At 38.4% G+C, this 14562-nt stretch overlaps 2 protein-coding genes across 6 annotated transcripts; one reads left to right on the top strand and one right to left on the bottom strand.

Moving 5' to 3' along the window:
• The first annotated feature begins 471 nt into the window (after positions 1-471).
• LOC306910847 (CKLF-like MARVEL transmembrane domain-containing protein 8) lies at positions 472-3304 on the top strand. Its single transcript, XM_079485710.1, has 5 exons — positions 472-597; positions 691-900; positions 1781-1948; positions 2831-2950; positions 3083-3304. Exons 2-5 carry the CDS (start codon positions 754-756, stop codon positions 3161-3163), a joined length of 516 nt encoding a protein of 171 aa, XP_079341836.1. The 5' UTR covers positions 472-597; positions 691-753; the 3' UTR covers positions 3164-3304.
• A 342-nt stretch (positions 3305-3646) lies between these two features.
• dync1li1 (dynein, cytoplasmic 1, light intermediate chain 1) lies at positions 3647-13630 on the bottom strand. 5 transcript variants are annotated; one of them, XM_079484740.1, is made up of 14 exons: positions 13438-13630; positions 13146-13219; positions 12184-12300; positions 11607-11837; positions 11280-11440; positions 10911-11004; positions 10519-10654; positions 10110-10221; positions 9966-10025; positions 9668-9712; positions 9324-9414; positions 8594-8725; positions 8202-8220; positions 3653-6075 (listed from the first exon to the last, which is right to left on the bottom strand). In XM_079484740.1, exons 1-13 carry the CDS (start codon positions 13539-13541, stop codon positions 8213-8215), a joined length of 1365 nt encoding a protein of 454 aa, XP_079340866.1. In that variant the 5' UTR covers positions 13542-13630; the 3' UTR covers positions 3653-6075; positions 8202-8212. The 5 variants fall into 5 exon arrangements, with proteins under 5 accessions (XP_079340864.1, XP_079340866.1, XP_079340865.1 ...); XM_079484739.1 differs by having other exon boundaries at positions 9294-9414; positions 13438-13551; XM_079484738.1 differs by lacking the exon at positions 8202-8220 and having other exon boundaries at positions 3647-6075; positions 13438-13600.
• Positions 13631-14562: the final 932 nt, after the last annotated feature.

Below are 14562 nucleotides of genomic sequence, written 5' to 3'. Positions count from 1 at the left end.
GCATACTCGTCAAATAAAGTATCGATAAACTACATTCATAATTGTTTCTGTTGGGTTTGCTACAAGCTTCTATCCTTACACTCTCAATATCAGGGTCTTCAATGAATCAGTAACAAAAATGCCTGAACTACACATCGACATTAAACCTTTCAGAAGCAGGTGAAAAGGGCAGTATGAAATTCAGGAAACTGGAAAAAGAAAATATATTTTATAAGCATAATGCTATTGTGATAAGGCATGCACATAACTTAAACTTTCCTCTTACTTTTGACATATAATACTATTATTTTGCTGTCCTGTTTAGGACATACATGTCGAGTTCGTATCTTCCTAAAATTGAATGAGTTACCATATCCGCTATTCTCACCCTCTCTACGGCAGGTGTATATTTGAATAGAGGAAGCTCACTATGCTCGCTGGAATGTGGAGGATGGGGTGGGATGTAGGCGGAGTCCATTTATCTTCAACCTCAGTATTCAAATAAACATTATGTTAATCCAAACTTTATGAGTTGAAAAGTATGGTTCTGCTATCATCCGCTCGCGCGAACGTTATACCGGCATTAAGATGATGTATTAAGCGATTGGGATGCAGTTCGTATCTACGCAAATTAAGGTGATGTATTAAGCGATTGGGATGCAGTTCGTATCTACGCAAATTAAGGTGATGTATTAAGCGATTGGGATGCAGTTCGTATCTACGCGGGACAAACACTTAACATCTTAGAGAATATAAAGACTTTGGGTTGCATCTATGGCGGAGAATCTCAACTGCAGACCTGTAATAACTACAACTAGCAGTTCCTACCTGGAGTGCGGGAATGCGAGCACGGAAGACACTCCGTGGCATGACAAACAGTCCATGCAGAACGTGCCTAAGTACCTCATCGTTGTTGAAGTGGTAATTAAACTTTTTTCTCTTTCTTTCAATTATTTGAGGTACAAATACTTGCTGTAAATGCTTTGATAAAAAAAGTATGTTCCCCTACGGTTGGCCGTTTAGTAATGTTTTCTCTTTTCATTCCTAATGCGCCATCACTGGAATTTGCACGAGCAGAATAACGCTTTGTTGAGCGCGCTGGAGGGTCACGGCGTGGTTGCTATGCAACCGAACGTAGGCTAGTTTCCTCGCAAAAATAAGGTTGTGCAAAAGTGTCAAGTTCATACACCCGAAATGCACACAATTGGTTGAGGGAGGTGGTATTGATTTTGCGTTACCACACGTTAATACAACTCTTCAAGTGATTGTATGTGCAATTTTACTGTTTTGCAAGAAATACGACTGTTTGCACTATTTGCACAAAGTTAGCATACTTTCAAAACACCAGTCTCTGTATTCAACAGGAAGTAGTCGGCTTCCAGTTATCTAGCAGATTTCTTTAGATCTCAGTGCAGGGGAGATAAGGTCAGACTTTTGTAGGATGTGGCATTGTGCTTTGTATTTAAATGGCACTGACAATGCGGTTTAAAGTGACAGTTCACCCAAAAATAAAAATGCTGTCATCACTCTCGAGTTGTTCCAAATCTGTATAAAATTCATCTGAGGAACACAGAGAAATATATTTGGAAGAATGCAAACAGTTCCTAGTCACCATTGTCTATCATAGTAGAAAATTGCTATGGTGGTCAAAAGTGCCACAAAACTTTCCTACATTCTTTAAAATGTATTCTTTGTGAACAAAGACATTTACAAATGCATTATTCCTACTATGGTACGTTTACGTATTTTTTTTCCAAGGATCAACTATTTAAAAGCATTATAAGGTGTTTCTGTTCTCCAGATTTTGGGGCTGCTGGTGTGGACTCTGATCGCAAGCACAGAGTATTTCCGATTTTCTCCATTTGGATGGGTGATGTTTGTGTCCGTCTTCTGTTGGCTTCTTACGCTCTTTCTCCTCATTATCAGCCTGGCCAATAGACAAATCCGACATGAGCATTGGACAACCGTGGTCAGTGCAGTTTTATACAATTCAATTCTGAAATGGAAAAGAAAAACATCAAAGAATTTTGAAACGGTTTGTCTTAAAGGAAAAGTTCACATCAAAATCTAAATTGAGTTATTATTTACTCACCCGCATGATGTTCAACGTGTTTTAAGACCTCCCGGCGTCTTCGGAACACAAATAAAGACATTTTAGGTGACATCCGAGAAATTCCAGGCCTCCTCATAGACATCATGGTTATAGTTGTTGTCAAGGTCCAGAAAAGTACTAAAGACATCGTAAAATTGGTCCATACGCTCATAGTGGCTCAACTGAATTTTTTGAAGCGACGAGAATACTTTATGTGCCAAAACTAACCAAAATAGCGACTTTGATATATTCTCAAACCGAATGTGCATGTGTCGAAGTGCTCTTCTGAATGCGCACCGTAGACTGACAAGACAGGAGAGCTTGCTGCAAGAAAGAGGAGAATATATTGATCAAAGTCATTGTTGTGGTATGTTTTTCACTCAAAGTATTCTTGTCACCTCAAAAAAAATCTATTGAACCACTATGACCAATTTATCAATGTCTTTAGTACTTTTCTGAACCTTGACAACAACTACATCCATGTCTATGAGGAGGCCTGGGATCTCTCAGATGTCATCCAAAATAATTTTATATGTGTTCCGAAGACGTCCAGAGGTCTTAAACATGCTGAACGTAACGTGGGCGAGTAACAAATAACACTATTTTGATTTTGAGGTGAACTATTATTTTAAAACATTAGCTATATGCCTTTAGTCTTAACCATCCCTAGTTATCAGATTGACAACATAGCTAACCTATTTTGAAGGAACGTATTGCAGTTCTAATTGTCAAAACTAACTGTTGTTCTCCATGTCTCAGGTTCTTGTTTTCAACTGTAGTGCGGCCCTAATGTACATGTCTGCTTCTATTGTTGAGGCAACAATGGTAGATCGAGAGGTAAAAGGTCATCATGATTACAAGTGCTGGGCAGCTTCAACGGTAATTATCTCATTTCATACTTTTGAGGCATATAGCTAATGGCTTTCCATACAGAGCCCTAAAAACCAAATATACACTTTTTATTTTGTCTTGGATTTTTAAGATTATCTTGTCTTTTTTTCTCTGTTCCAGTTTTTTGCATTCCTCATTTCTCTGAGTTATGTTGGTAGTGCATTCTTCAGTTTTAAATCCTGGAAAAGCAGAGGAGAATAAAGCTGATGTGTGATGGGATACAGTTTCAAGTCAAACTTGACTATGAATGAACAGACATCGAATGTCTTAACTTGTGCTTTGAATGTGCCTTTAAATGTAAATTCTTACTTGCATCATATAAAATGTGTTGGAAATCGTCATGATATTTGCACTGTAGCTTGTTTTTTCCAAAAGGTTTAATGTACTAAAAAACCATCAACATCCTTGTCCAACTTTGCATAACACAAAAAAATACAGTCTATAAATAATTGAACGCAGCATATTTCTAATATTACAAACAGCATTATTTTGTTCTTCACATTTATTGACTCGTTTCCTGTTAATAATCTCAAATTAATATCAGTCTGTATTAATACAACTATTCAGGAAAAACGTACAATTTGTAAGTGATGTTGAGCAAACGTTTGAAAGACAACACTGGTGTCTTATCACCACAAATCTTTCATCCATTTCCTCTACCCACACAAATGACCGACAACAGCAGCCTTTCCCAATAAATACAACTTTAATAGAATGATTACAGACCTGATCCAGAGAAACATCACTACATCTTGTGAAATTACAGGACCATATTAGCGTATGTTTTTTACAATCCCCCTCCTCCTCCTCTAGTAGGAAGTTTGGTTGATGACTGTACATGCAGGTGAGGGTGAATTCACATATCTCACCTGCCCGGCCACCTCTGCGTCTCCACCCCTCCCCTTAGCAATTTCTAGACAATTTCACTTGGTCTCCTCCTGAATTACTCTTTTAGCTCATAAAGAACCGGACACGCACGCTTACATACACCAATGAAAAGACTAGTAATACTGATCTCATTTGCATGATCTAGATTGCAACCATTAATAAACAGTGCCATAACCGCCTGTAGTTGAGCGATGAGGACACATACACAGGAACGTACATTTTTCAAAAGCTCTTATAAACGTAGAAAACAAACAAGACATTTTTTAAAAATGAACATAGTTGTCCGTCCCATCAGCAATGATAAATGCTCAAAGCTTAAGATTTGTGTTTGAGCTTAAATACGTGACTTCATACACCACATATAAGTGAAAACCTTTACATGCTGCGTCGGCCAGTAAAGTATTTCTTCAAAACTTACTACTCTGCTATTGTATAAGATAATTACATTTACAGTGTCATTGCCTACTATTTTGTAATAGTGCAATATTTAGATACGTTTACTGTACGCAGCGACACGACTACAAATAGGTGACGCCATTAACAATTTCTCAGCAGCAATAAAACCTTCAAATGTTATCAGTATTAGTAAATAGTACTAAAATCATGTCAGTGTCGTTGTTCTGCAGTAACTGGTCCTGTTTAATTCACTCACAATTTAGAAAGCGAATGAGTATGTGAGGATTTAAGGAATGTAGCTCAACACAAAATGAAAAATCTGTCATTATTTACTACGCTTATGTTGTTTCGAAATCCTATACTGTTATCATCAGCGAAATTTTACAAATCTTTATGCAGTTTTTTTATACAACTTATGTGTTATATTCCAAGTACAATAGCTATGTGTAAATGAATCCATATTAAAGTCGCTCCTTTGCTGTAAATGGTCTATCCACCAAATCTCTAACTCAATCTCATCTGCAGATGGTTTATTATTAAATGCCACATGCCAGTTTTAATATGTGGAGGAAATAATAAGACAGAGATGGACCGGAAGCAAAGATTTACAGTGAATAACATTACAAAATTTAGGTTGCTTCATCGATAGTGTTTTTAGCCCATTTCAGAGCTTTTTTGAGTGCGTTTGGAAATGAGCTGCATTAAAGGGACAGTTCACCCAAAAATGAAAATTCTGTTATTTACTGACCCTCAAGTTGTTCCAACACAGTATACAATTCTTTGTTCTGTTGAACACAAAAGAAGATATTTTAAAGAATAGTTCGGTTCTGGGGCACCATTGAGTACCATAGTAGTTTTCTTCCCTACGATGGAAGTCAATAGTGCCCCAGAACTGTTTGCCAAGCATTCTTTCAAATATCTTTGTGTTCAGCAGAAAAACAACATTTACAGGTTCAGAACTGCTTGAGAGTGGGTAAGTTACAGAATTTTCATTTTTGGGTGAACTATCCTGTTAAGATTCAAAGCATAAAACAGCATACATGCAGGGAGTAAATAAAGAATTGTCATTTTTGGGTGAACTATCCCTTAAAGAGTGCTAATAACAACCATTTCATGAAATGAAACACATTGTTTGATTATGTCTCTCACTACTGTGACTGAAATGTGATGCTTCCCTTTATTTTATGTTCAGATGAGGCATAATAAGACGTTTAGAGAAGTAAACATGTTTGTTTGTCAGAAGCCGAGTGAAATTCATGGTAGACGTACAAGGTTCTTCTCTTACAGGAAGATAATTGCAACCAAAAGCTGAAGAATCTAACTCGCATACATATAAACAAATGTCTAAACCTCATAAAACTTTCTAATTTGACTTCACTCTACATCCTAATTTCCTCTCTAAGTCTCGCTGTTAGTGTCCAACACTGATCTAGTGTCCTTCATTTCTACATCAGTCCTCATTCTTTCTGTCTCTGCGTTTTACAGAATCATCCGCTGTACATGTGCGCATATGTGTGGAGACAGACGTAGCATCTTAATTTGCCCGACATGCAGCTTCAAGTCACTGGCCTTACAAGGAATAAACGGGAATAAATCCCCCTCTGAACAAGAGCAAGAGAAGGGCAAGGGAGAGGAAGGGACGAGAGGTGGCAGGGGGGTGGAGAGAGCAGTGTATGTGGAGGGGCTTGACAGTAAATAGACCCCGCCTCTTGTTCAGGATTCATCGTTTTCAGCAGGCGGCGTGGTGGCGTTAGGGGCCGAGTCCAGGTCAGATTTGTTGGAGATCCGGTCCAGTTCAGCCTGGACGTCTGTCAACCCCAATTTAGAGCCTGCGATAACCAAGATACAGAGCGAATCAGTTTGTGTCAGTACAGTCGCAAACCAAAATTACTGACCAGCTGTTTGTTAACTGGAAACTGTATTAAAGGGACAGTTCAGCCAAAAATAAACCTTCTTACAGCATTTACTCATGTCATTCCAAATATGTATGACTTATTTAAGTCTCCAGAACACAAAAAATATTTTAAGGAACGTTGGTAACCAGACCACATCAGCCTCAATTGACGCCCACTGTATGCACACAAAACCGCATTTCTCAAAACATTTTTGTGTTCCACAGATCATATACAGACTTTCAATGACAAACTAAGAAATGAGAGAATTTTCATTTTTGGCTGAACTGTCCCTTTAACCAAAGTCAGTATTTCAAAAGCAGTAGTAAAATACATATAAAATAAAGTCAAAGCTTTAGTGTGGCAGTTATTGTGAGCCAACAATTTAGTAGATGAGGGGGTAGGGGAGAAAAAATAAGAACAATTGCATCTTTCTTTGTAATTTTAGCCAAAAGATCAGAGACTGGAATAACGTATATTTCACAAAGATGATTTTTGGAGAAAAGTAAGAAAAAAAAGTGTTCATTGGATCTGCACACGCATACAGACTCACGCATTCATTGTGTTAATGACATGAAGTGCTTAGAAATGCTTTCGAAAACGTAGGAAACATACAACCATGCACAACACTGCTAATCCAGTATTTATAAAAGGTACAATTCACAATACTTTTTCAAATTAAATTCAAAAACGATTGCTCATGCCAAATACAAAAGTTTGCAAGACTGTTGAAAGGTATGCCATCTCACCTCTGCCAATAATAGCGATAGCAAACAGCCTAGGAATGATTATGGATTGCACCTTGAAAGAATTAGTTCACTAAACCCTAGTTAACCAAATATATCCACTATTACTGTATATCAAAATCCCTTTTGCTTGACACTGTTGTATAAAATGTAGTGTCGTACTGCCTGACCCTAGTTTGAATTACAAACGAGCGAGCATGCAAGTTAAAGACACTTGGTCAGGGATATTTAATTCCAGTTTTGAAGAGCGACTGTCCCTTCAAGTTTAGTTCAAACACTTATCAAACACATTTATCAAGGGCTTCTGGATAGAAGACATACATAGACGCCGCCATATTAGGAAGGGGAAGGCAAGACATAAACATTAATAGATACATACATTTAAAGGGCAGTCTTGCCCTACCCAATATGGCGGCAGCGATGACATGTCCACAGGACAAAGCATTCGTTGTTGCGTCTAAAAGGCTATATACGTTCAGAATTTATTTGATTAAGGTCGGAGCTAAACTCTGCAGGACAGTGGCTCTTCCGAAGTGGAGCTGTGTGTTGTATAAAGGACAGACAGTACAAGAGACAAACATGCATGACATACAGTATGTAACTTATATGTGTGCTGGAAGAGTCATGCTGACAAGATGATAGCTTCAGGGAACACAGAACTGGTTAGAGAGACATTTTGGATGCAAGCGATGGAGAGTGTTGCATGGACACACACCTTAACGTGGCCAACATCCCCTTGCTTACACACATGATAGAAGACAGTTTGAAGGGGTTAAAAGTGATGGCTGATGGGCAAAGTGCACACTACTTCAGCAATGTTGTTACTCACTCATCATACATACACATGAAGGGAAGAGGGTCATTTGTAAAAAATAAAAAAGCATGTACAGAATATTTAAGGGATACAGTGATCTTTTGGAGAGGATACTGGGGTCTTTACCTTCAATACACTCTCATAAAATCAAGCATTATGGGTTCAAAAACAAATGTAGATGCAAAAGCAAAATATGGCTAAAGATCTGAGCTAAAATCAGATCTCAGATCTACGCGAGACTGAATAACGGTGTTAGTCTTTGAACATGCAAGCTAAATTATGTAACTGTAGATTTAGCAATTTAAAGAGTTGACATGTTTGCATGTAAACAAATTCCTTTAACATCTTCTGTTATTAGTTTTAATACTCATCTGCTATAGGCACAGCATGAACAATGAGAGTGACAGCACGTCAGCTTGGATGGTTAGCAAGGGTGACAGTGCTTTTCAAGAGTTTTAGCTGCACATGCAGAGATAACCAAATATATATTTATTATATTTTACCGTCACTGATGTCAAAGATCTGGGATGGGGATAAATGTGGAGGAGGGAAAGAAACCAAAAGGACAATTAAAAAAATTATAATGGACAACAGAGGACAAACATGACCTCACTCATGTACAAGATGAAAAAAAAAACATTTGATGTGTTTTCAAATTGAGAATAAAACTCGAAAGCTTTTTAGCTAATTGTGAACTTTTTAAAGCTCAGCATTTTTTCACGTTGACTGTCTGACTTTTTAGGATGCTGATATTGAAAACAGTGGAGTTCTATTTTGTAGAAAGTTTAATTATGAACCTTACGCTACACTGTTCAAAACACTTTAAATCCACTCTGAGAGCCGGCACGGATACAAATGAAGAAATAAATGTGTAAAAAGCAGACAATCATCTCACCTGACTTGCGGACTGACCCCGGTGTGTTACCCCCTCCCCCTGTGGGCGGAGTGCCTGGGCTGGGTGAGCCTGCTTTCTTAGTCAGCAGACTGTTGAAGAAGTTGGCCAGCACGCCCTCGCTGGTCTGACCACCTGCCACATGAAGAAACAACACAATTAGTACAATCATACAGGTTAAGACAAGCTTTCCGCCCAGGCATTAAATAAAAAAAAGGCTCAGATTAGCACAAACTACTAAAAACCCTGAACTGGAATTAAAAACATGCTGAAAGGCAGTCGAGATAAGAGTCTGAGGGAGACATTTAACGTGAATAAGCAAGGAAAACGGCCAAAGCCACACTAAAACCAACAAGCTCTTAATCCTCTTCAAACATGGGCAGCAATTTTCTTATCCAAACCCATGAAAGTTAAGTATTTCTCATCTGCATATATGAATAAAAAAGTCAATTCATTATTGTGGCCCCTCTATCTACACATAAAGACATGGAAGAGGATGGTAGGCAGGTTATATTGTTGTCAAGATGAGTGGGTGTTAATAATCTGAAAACCAGATCCAGATAATAAATCCCCAGGAAGGAGGAGGAGGAAGTGTGATTCAAAAGCGGTGCTCCTAGTAGTTGGAAAGCAGAAGATGCAGCCCCCGGTGAGAACGTGAAGGAAAGGATGGAGAACGTCCTGCACGCGTCGCTCTCATACACACCTTTCATGTTGGGATCAATCTTCTTTGTACCTGATTGCATGGGCATGACGTTTGCCACGTTGGCCGCTGCTGCACGGTTGGTCGTCCTCGGTGAGCCTGTAGGGGCTCTGTTTGTTGGGTCCTGTTAAACACAAAAAAATGTTTTAGAGTTATTTTCTAAAATAATCTAAACTATTTTAGAGCTCAGTGTATCTATAAACATACAGAATTATACAATTTAATGATAGATTTTTTGTATTCTTTATATTTTAATAATTCAAAAATTTTAAATGCATACATATCTTAAAAATCTATATGTATTTCATGATCGCATGTTGTTTGCAAGATACTAGGATGAAATCGTTTGGGTTAAAATGTTCTATAAAGACACTCACCACTGGCCTTCCTGCAGTGACTGGAGGCTGTTTGGCTAAGAGAGACTGAGAAAGAAAAATATTTTTCACTTTTTATGTCTCATTCTTGACTCTTCTGGTTACCCAGGATTAGCGAACTAGATTCCCTGTGAATCTCAATTTTACAAAGCATAGTTTTATTCAGGAAAATTGAATCTATGGGTTTTGTGGTAAATTTAAATCTTTTAAAAAGGTTACATTGCTAAGAACTAAGTTATATTACCCTAAACGTGGGAAACTGTTTATAATACCGTGCAAACATTAAACATAGCAACAATACCTGCAACTTTACTAGAAAAACTTGGTCATCTTCAGCTTGAACTTCCTTCTCGTGTACAAACTGGAAAGCAATGCCAGACATGAGTGCTTGTACATTAAAAGAGGTTCTATAAAGAAAAGTCTGGAAGATAAAAAGAGTTCTCACCTTTCTAACTGGAGGTTTCACTATTACATCTTCAAAATTTTCATCAGCTTTTAATGTCTGGAAATTTTCATGCAAGATGGCAATCTTTTTTTCATTGTCCCATCCTGACGGACTGAAAGTGAGACACAAACATTTCAAAAACACCATTTAAACGTTAGCACTTTCATGCATTGTTTCTTTAAATCAAGGTTCTCCTTCATTTTCCTTCCAGGACCCAACCAGACAGGTCAAGACCCCAAAATATGTAAGAAAATACAAATATTTCTCAATGTAGTTTGAAATAAAAATGTCATTACAATTAAAAAATGTATGGTAAGATAGAAAAAAGTTGCTTTATTTGATATTAAACAGTTTTGGGTCATCAGTCAAGAGACCCTCTTCTAGTATAAACTGCACCTGTAGCACTTACATAAACACTGAGTCTTTCTCCACCACCTGAGCTGGGATGTCGAAGGGAAAGCCGTATAACCTGTGAACGAGGTATTTATATAACAAGTCTAGATTTTTGTTCTCCTTCATGGATGTGTAGAGTAGTGCTGCCCCATCTGAAACACTACTTGTAAAGGAGAACACATTGAGACCTTATAAGCATAAATATCCGGGCTCTCCAGTATCATTCTCTAATTGATTTTTGAAAGGCAGCCATTTTGCCTCTGGTGATTAGATTTTTATTCAGCTGTTAAACGAGACATTACGATGTAATTCTTTGACCAGTGCTGCCCCTTCAGACACACACAAAACACAAACTCTTGAACATTAAGTACAACACTGATTACACAAATAACTGATGTTTAAGGATACATTGCAGACAGAATTGTCGGATGTGAGACTGGATGAAATCTAAGTGCTCGTCTTTATAATCGTGCTCCTTCTCCAAAGTGCTGATCGCATCACACTGCAGAAAGAGCGCGAGAGAGAGAGAATGAGAGGTTAATTATTTTGTAATTGGATAAATTTGTAATTTGCGTCGGATAAAAGTGTTTGACGTTTTTTATATAAATAACTGTAGTGGCATATTTGTAAAAAAAAGTGTTAATGCAACTCAAGTCCAAAACCAAACCACCTTATGTACTTTTGTACATAAAAATATTTCTTAAAAACTCAGATTGCTTTTTAAAACAAATTTAAATGAAGAATCACAACAAAAGTTAATGGATGTAGTAGACGTACCTTAGTGCAGACCACCACTATAGGCAGGCCCAGGTTGTGTGTAAGCGTGTGGTCCCCCAGGGGCAGCAGGACGCTCTCTTCCTCCGATTCAGGATTCCTTCTCTGTGGCACACCGTCCAGATCACTTCCTGGTTCCACATACTCCTGGAACTCTTTGACCACTGCGTACACAGTCACATTCAACCAGTGTTATGTAATATCCTCAATGAAGTGCAAACTCATTCAAGCAAGAAGAAGAAATGTCATACAGCGCAGCCTGCAGCGACTCACAGTCTCAAAAAGCATCCCCAAGATCATGCAAAACACAGACACACACACAAAACTCACATCTGTGCTCCAGCTCTCTCATGGTTTCAGGAGGTACTCTGAGTTTGTCCATGTAATCCCTCACCACACTGCCCCATTTCTGCAGCGAATCGAGGGCCAGCCACGGCCGAGAGAGATCCACCACAAACAGAACCAGCGAGTCTGCAAGGTTCTCCGTCGACACGGCGAACTTTTGGAGGCCTTTGTGATAGAGGTCTCCGTCAAGCACCCATGCGTTACACCGTGTTTGATCTGTCAAAAGACAGCAGAGACTGGTGAGAGGTCGCTGTGGATTTTGCATGCCATTATTGAATTTAATGCTGTTTGCACAAAGTGTGAAATACATTGCGACAACTGACAAGGATAGCAAAAATGTTTTCTAAAAAATAACAAAACAGCAGTAAAAGAGGCTCACAGGTAAAACACGAGAGTAACTTTGACTCTCTTAGTGTAGAGCTGGTGAAAAAAAAGTTATTAATTACAGGTAAGTAAACTCAGTTATTTCATAAGATTCCTTAAAATGGTCATATACACTTAAAGATGGACACTGTCAACCAGGTATGCATTGACGTGTTTGTTTGAAAGATTTAATTCTCACCATCAATGTCATCATCATGAACGCTGAAATACAAGAACTCTAAACCCCGCCCCTTCATGTACTCCTCTACACCTTGTAGTTTGGCCACAAGGGTGGTCTTACCAGAACCCACCTCACCTGTAAAACAAGCCATAAGCACACAAGAAGAGACATTCGGATCCTGGAAAACATACATAGCCATCATATGTTACAATAACAACAAAACTCACAAAACAAACATAGCAAAACAACCGATTTGTTACAAAGTGGAAATGAATGTTTTGTATGCATAACAAACACATATAACATAAAACAAAGATAAAACGATAACTCCAACTAAGTCACTCTGTAATACAATACCATTCAAACCAAGCTTACATGACATTTAGTCATTACTGATGTCTAATGAGTAATTCTTCCATTGAGGAAGTAAACATTAGATAGAAGGTCTCAATACATACTTAGCTGCCTAACAAGACAGCATTTTAGGCACCGTGTACGATCAGACATCCTTTCATCCATCATTAATATCTTAACGTGCCGTCTTGGTAGGCTGCTCGCTGGATATTGGAGGACAGCCATTGTCTAAAAGAGCGGATTTTCTGCGCATAACCAACTCATTGAACAAAACCTAAAAAGCTGAACTACAAGCAAATCTCTAAAATGAAACAAATTATTTAACTTATAGCATTTCCGCTTCAAGCTCAACGCGTCTCTCACCACGCGCGCTGAGGATGACGGATAACGTTACTACTGTAGACAATGACGCGCACTCAGGCGAGCCCTCAGTAATAACAATAAAGGCGAACAAAAAATCACATCAGTGCACACATTCACGCTTCAACCGAGTCATCGGTCTCTGCAAACCCTTGCATTCACTCCATAATCACATGTCATTTAATAGCAATGAAACAACGGATGCAGATCCGCAGGACGTCAGACATGAAACAGCATTTATGTATGATAGAGGGAAAAACACCCACCCATAACCACCACATTCTTTCCCGACGGCAATTTTGACCGGGATCGCGTCGATACTTCACTCAATATCGATGACCTGGACGTAGAGAGTGGCGTTAGCTTTTAAATCCACACATCTAAACACAATAAGCATCAATGCGACCATTGAATCGGGCTGGCCTGTGTACCTGCCCGGCTGGGGTAATTTGCAAGTTAGCGGCTAACAACTGTCACATGCGGCTTAGGGCCACTTAAATACACGTTGAGCGCACATATGTTAGATTTAATGGGGGGGAAAGAACCGGTAAGGCCTACCATAAATTCTGCCCGTCATCATCCTCGGGATTTTGGCTTTCGGAAGTGCTGTTATTTACATTTGTGCTAACCGATAGGAGTGTATTTCTGCCCGTAGTCGCCATCTTCGCAGGCTTGAGTGACACCACTGAATGAGCCCCGGATGTTTAGCACAGAACCGAGCACTGCTTTTCTGCTGGGCGTGGACCGATGTAAGCCGCAATCACAGCCCTAATTCATTCTTAGGATATTACATAGTATATTATATCAAAGTAAAGTAAAATGTTCTGTAACGTTATATTTCCTTTTTGAAACCACGGGGACGAATAGAACAATCATACAATCCAAGAATGAAACACTTCTAAAACAAAACAAGTTCTATCCATTACAAATCTAATTTTATTGCCATCACAGTACCTATACAATATATCTTTATTTAGTGTGTTTGGGACTCATTCCAGTAGGATCCTAAATTACCAGTAGAGACAGGACATTACAGTTAAAACCAATACAATTCCCATTATAACTATTTCGTTTAGTAGAATATTTGTAATGGTTTGTCATTTTTTTCATGAGGCAAGTAGGCTTTTGAAAACTCTAACCCAAAGGAAAGAAAGTGTGAAGGAAAGAAGCTACTTTAAATTTCACTTCACACAGAAAGAGAGACAGAAAAGAAGACAACATATGTGACCCTGGACAACACAACCAGTCTTTTCGAAATTGAGATTTTTACATCAACTGAAAGCTGATTAGCTTTTTATTGATATATGGGTTGTTAAGATGCGACAATATCTGGTGGAGATACAAGAGTGTAAAACTCTGGAAGTAAAGGGTGCAAAAAATCTAAATATTGAGAAAATCGCCTTTGAAGTTGTTAATCCGAGGCACTGTAGCAGGCCATCCACTCACAAAAATAAAGTGCATATTTTGGGTTGAAAATGTACAAAATATCTTTATGGAACATGATCTTTACTTAATATCCTAATGATTTTTGGCATAAAAGAAAAATCTATAATTTTGACCCACACAATGTATTTTTGGCTTTTACTAAAAATGTTCCCGTGCTACTTAAGACTGGTTTTGTGATCCAGGGTCACATATATAACGTTTATACTCCACGTTACGCTTCACACAAATGAACAATTT

Source organism: Barbatula barbatula (genome assembly GCF_947034865.1).
Source record: "Barbatula barbatula genome assembly, chromosome: 21".
Taxonomy (NCBI): Eukaryota; Metazoa; Chordata; class Actinopteri; order Cypriniformes; family Nemacheilidae; genus Barbatula; species Barbatula barbatula.
Note: the sequence above shows the minus strand (reverse complement) of the source record. Positions and strands in the feature narration are given on the sequence as shown.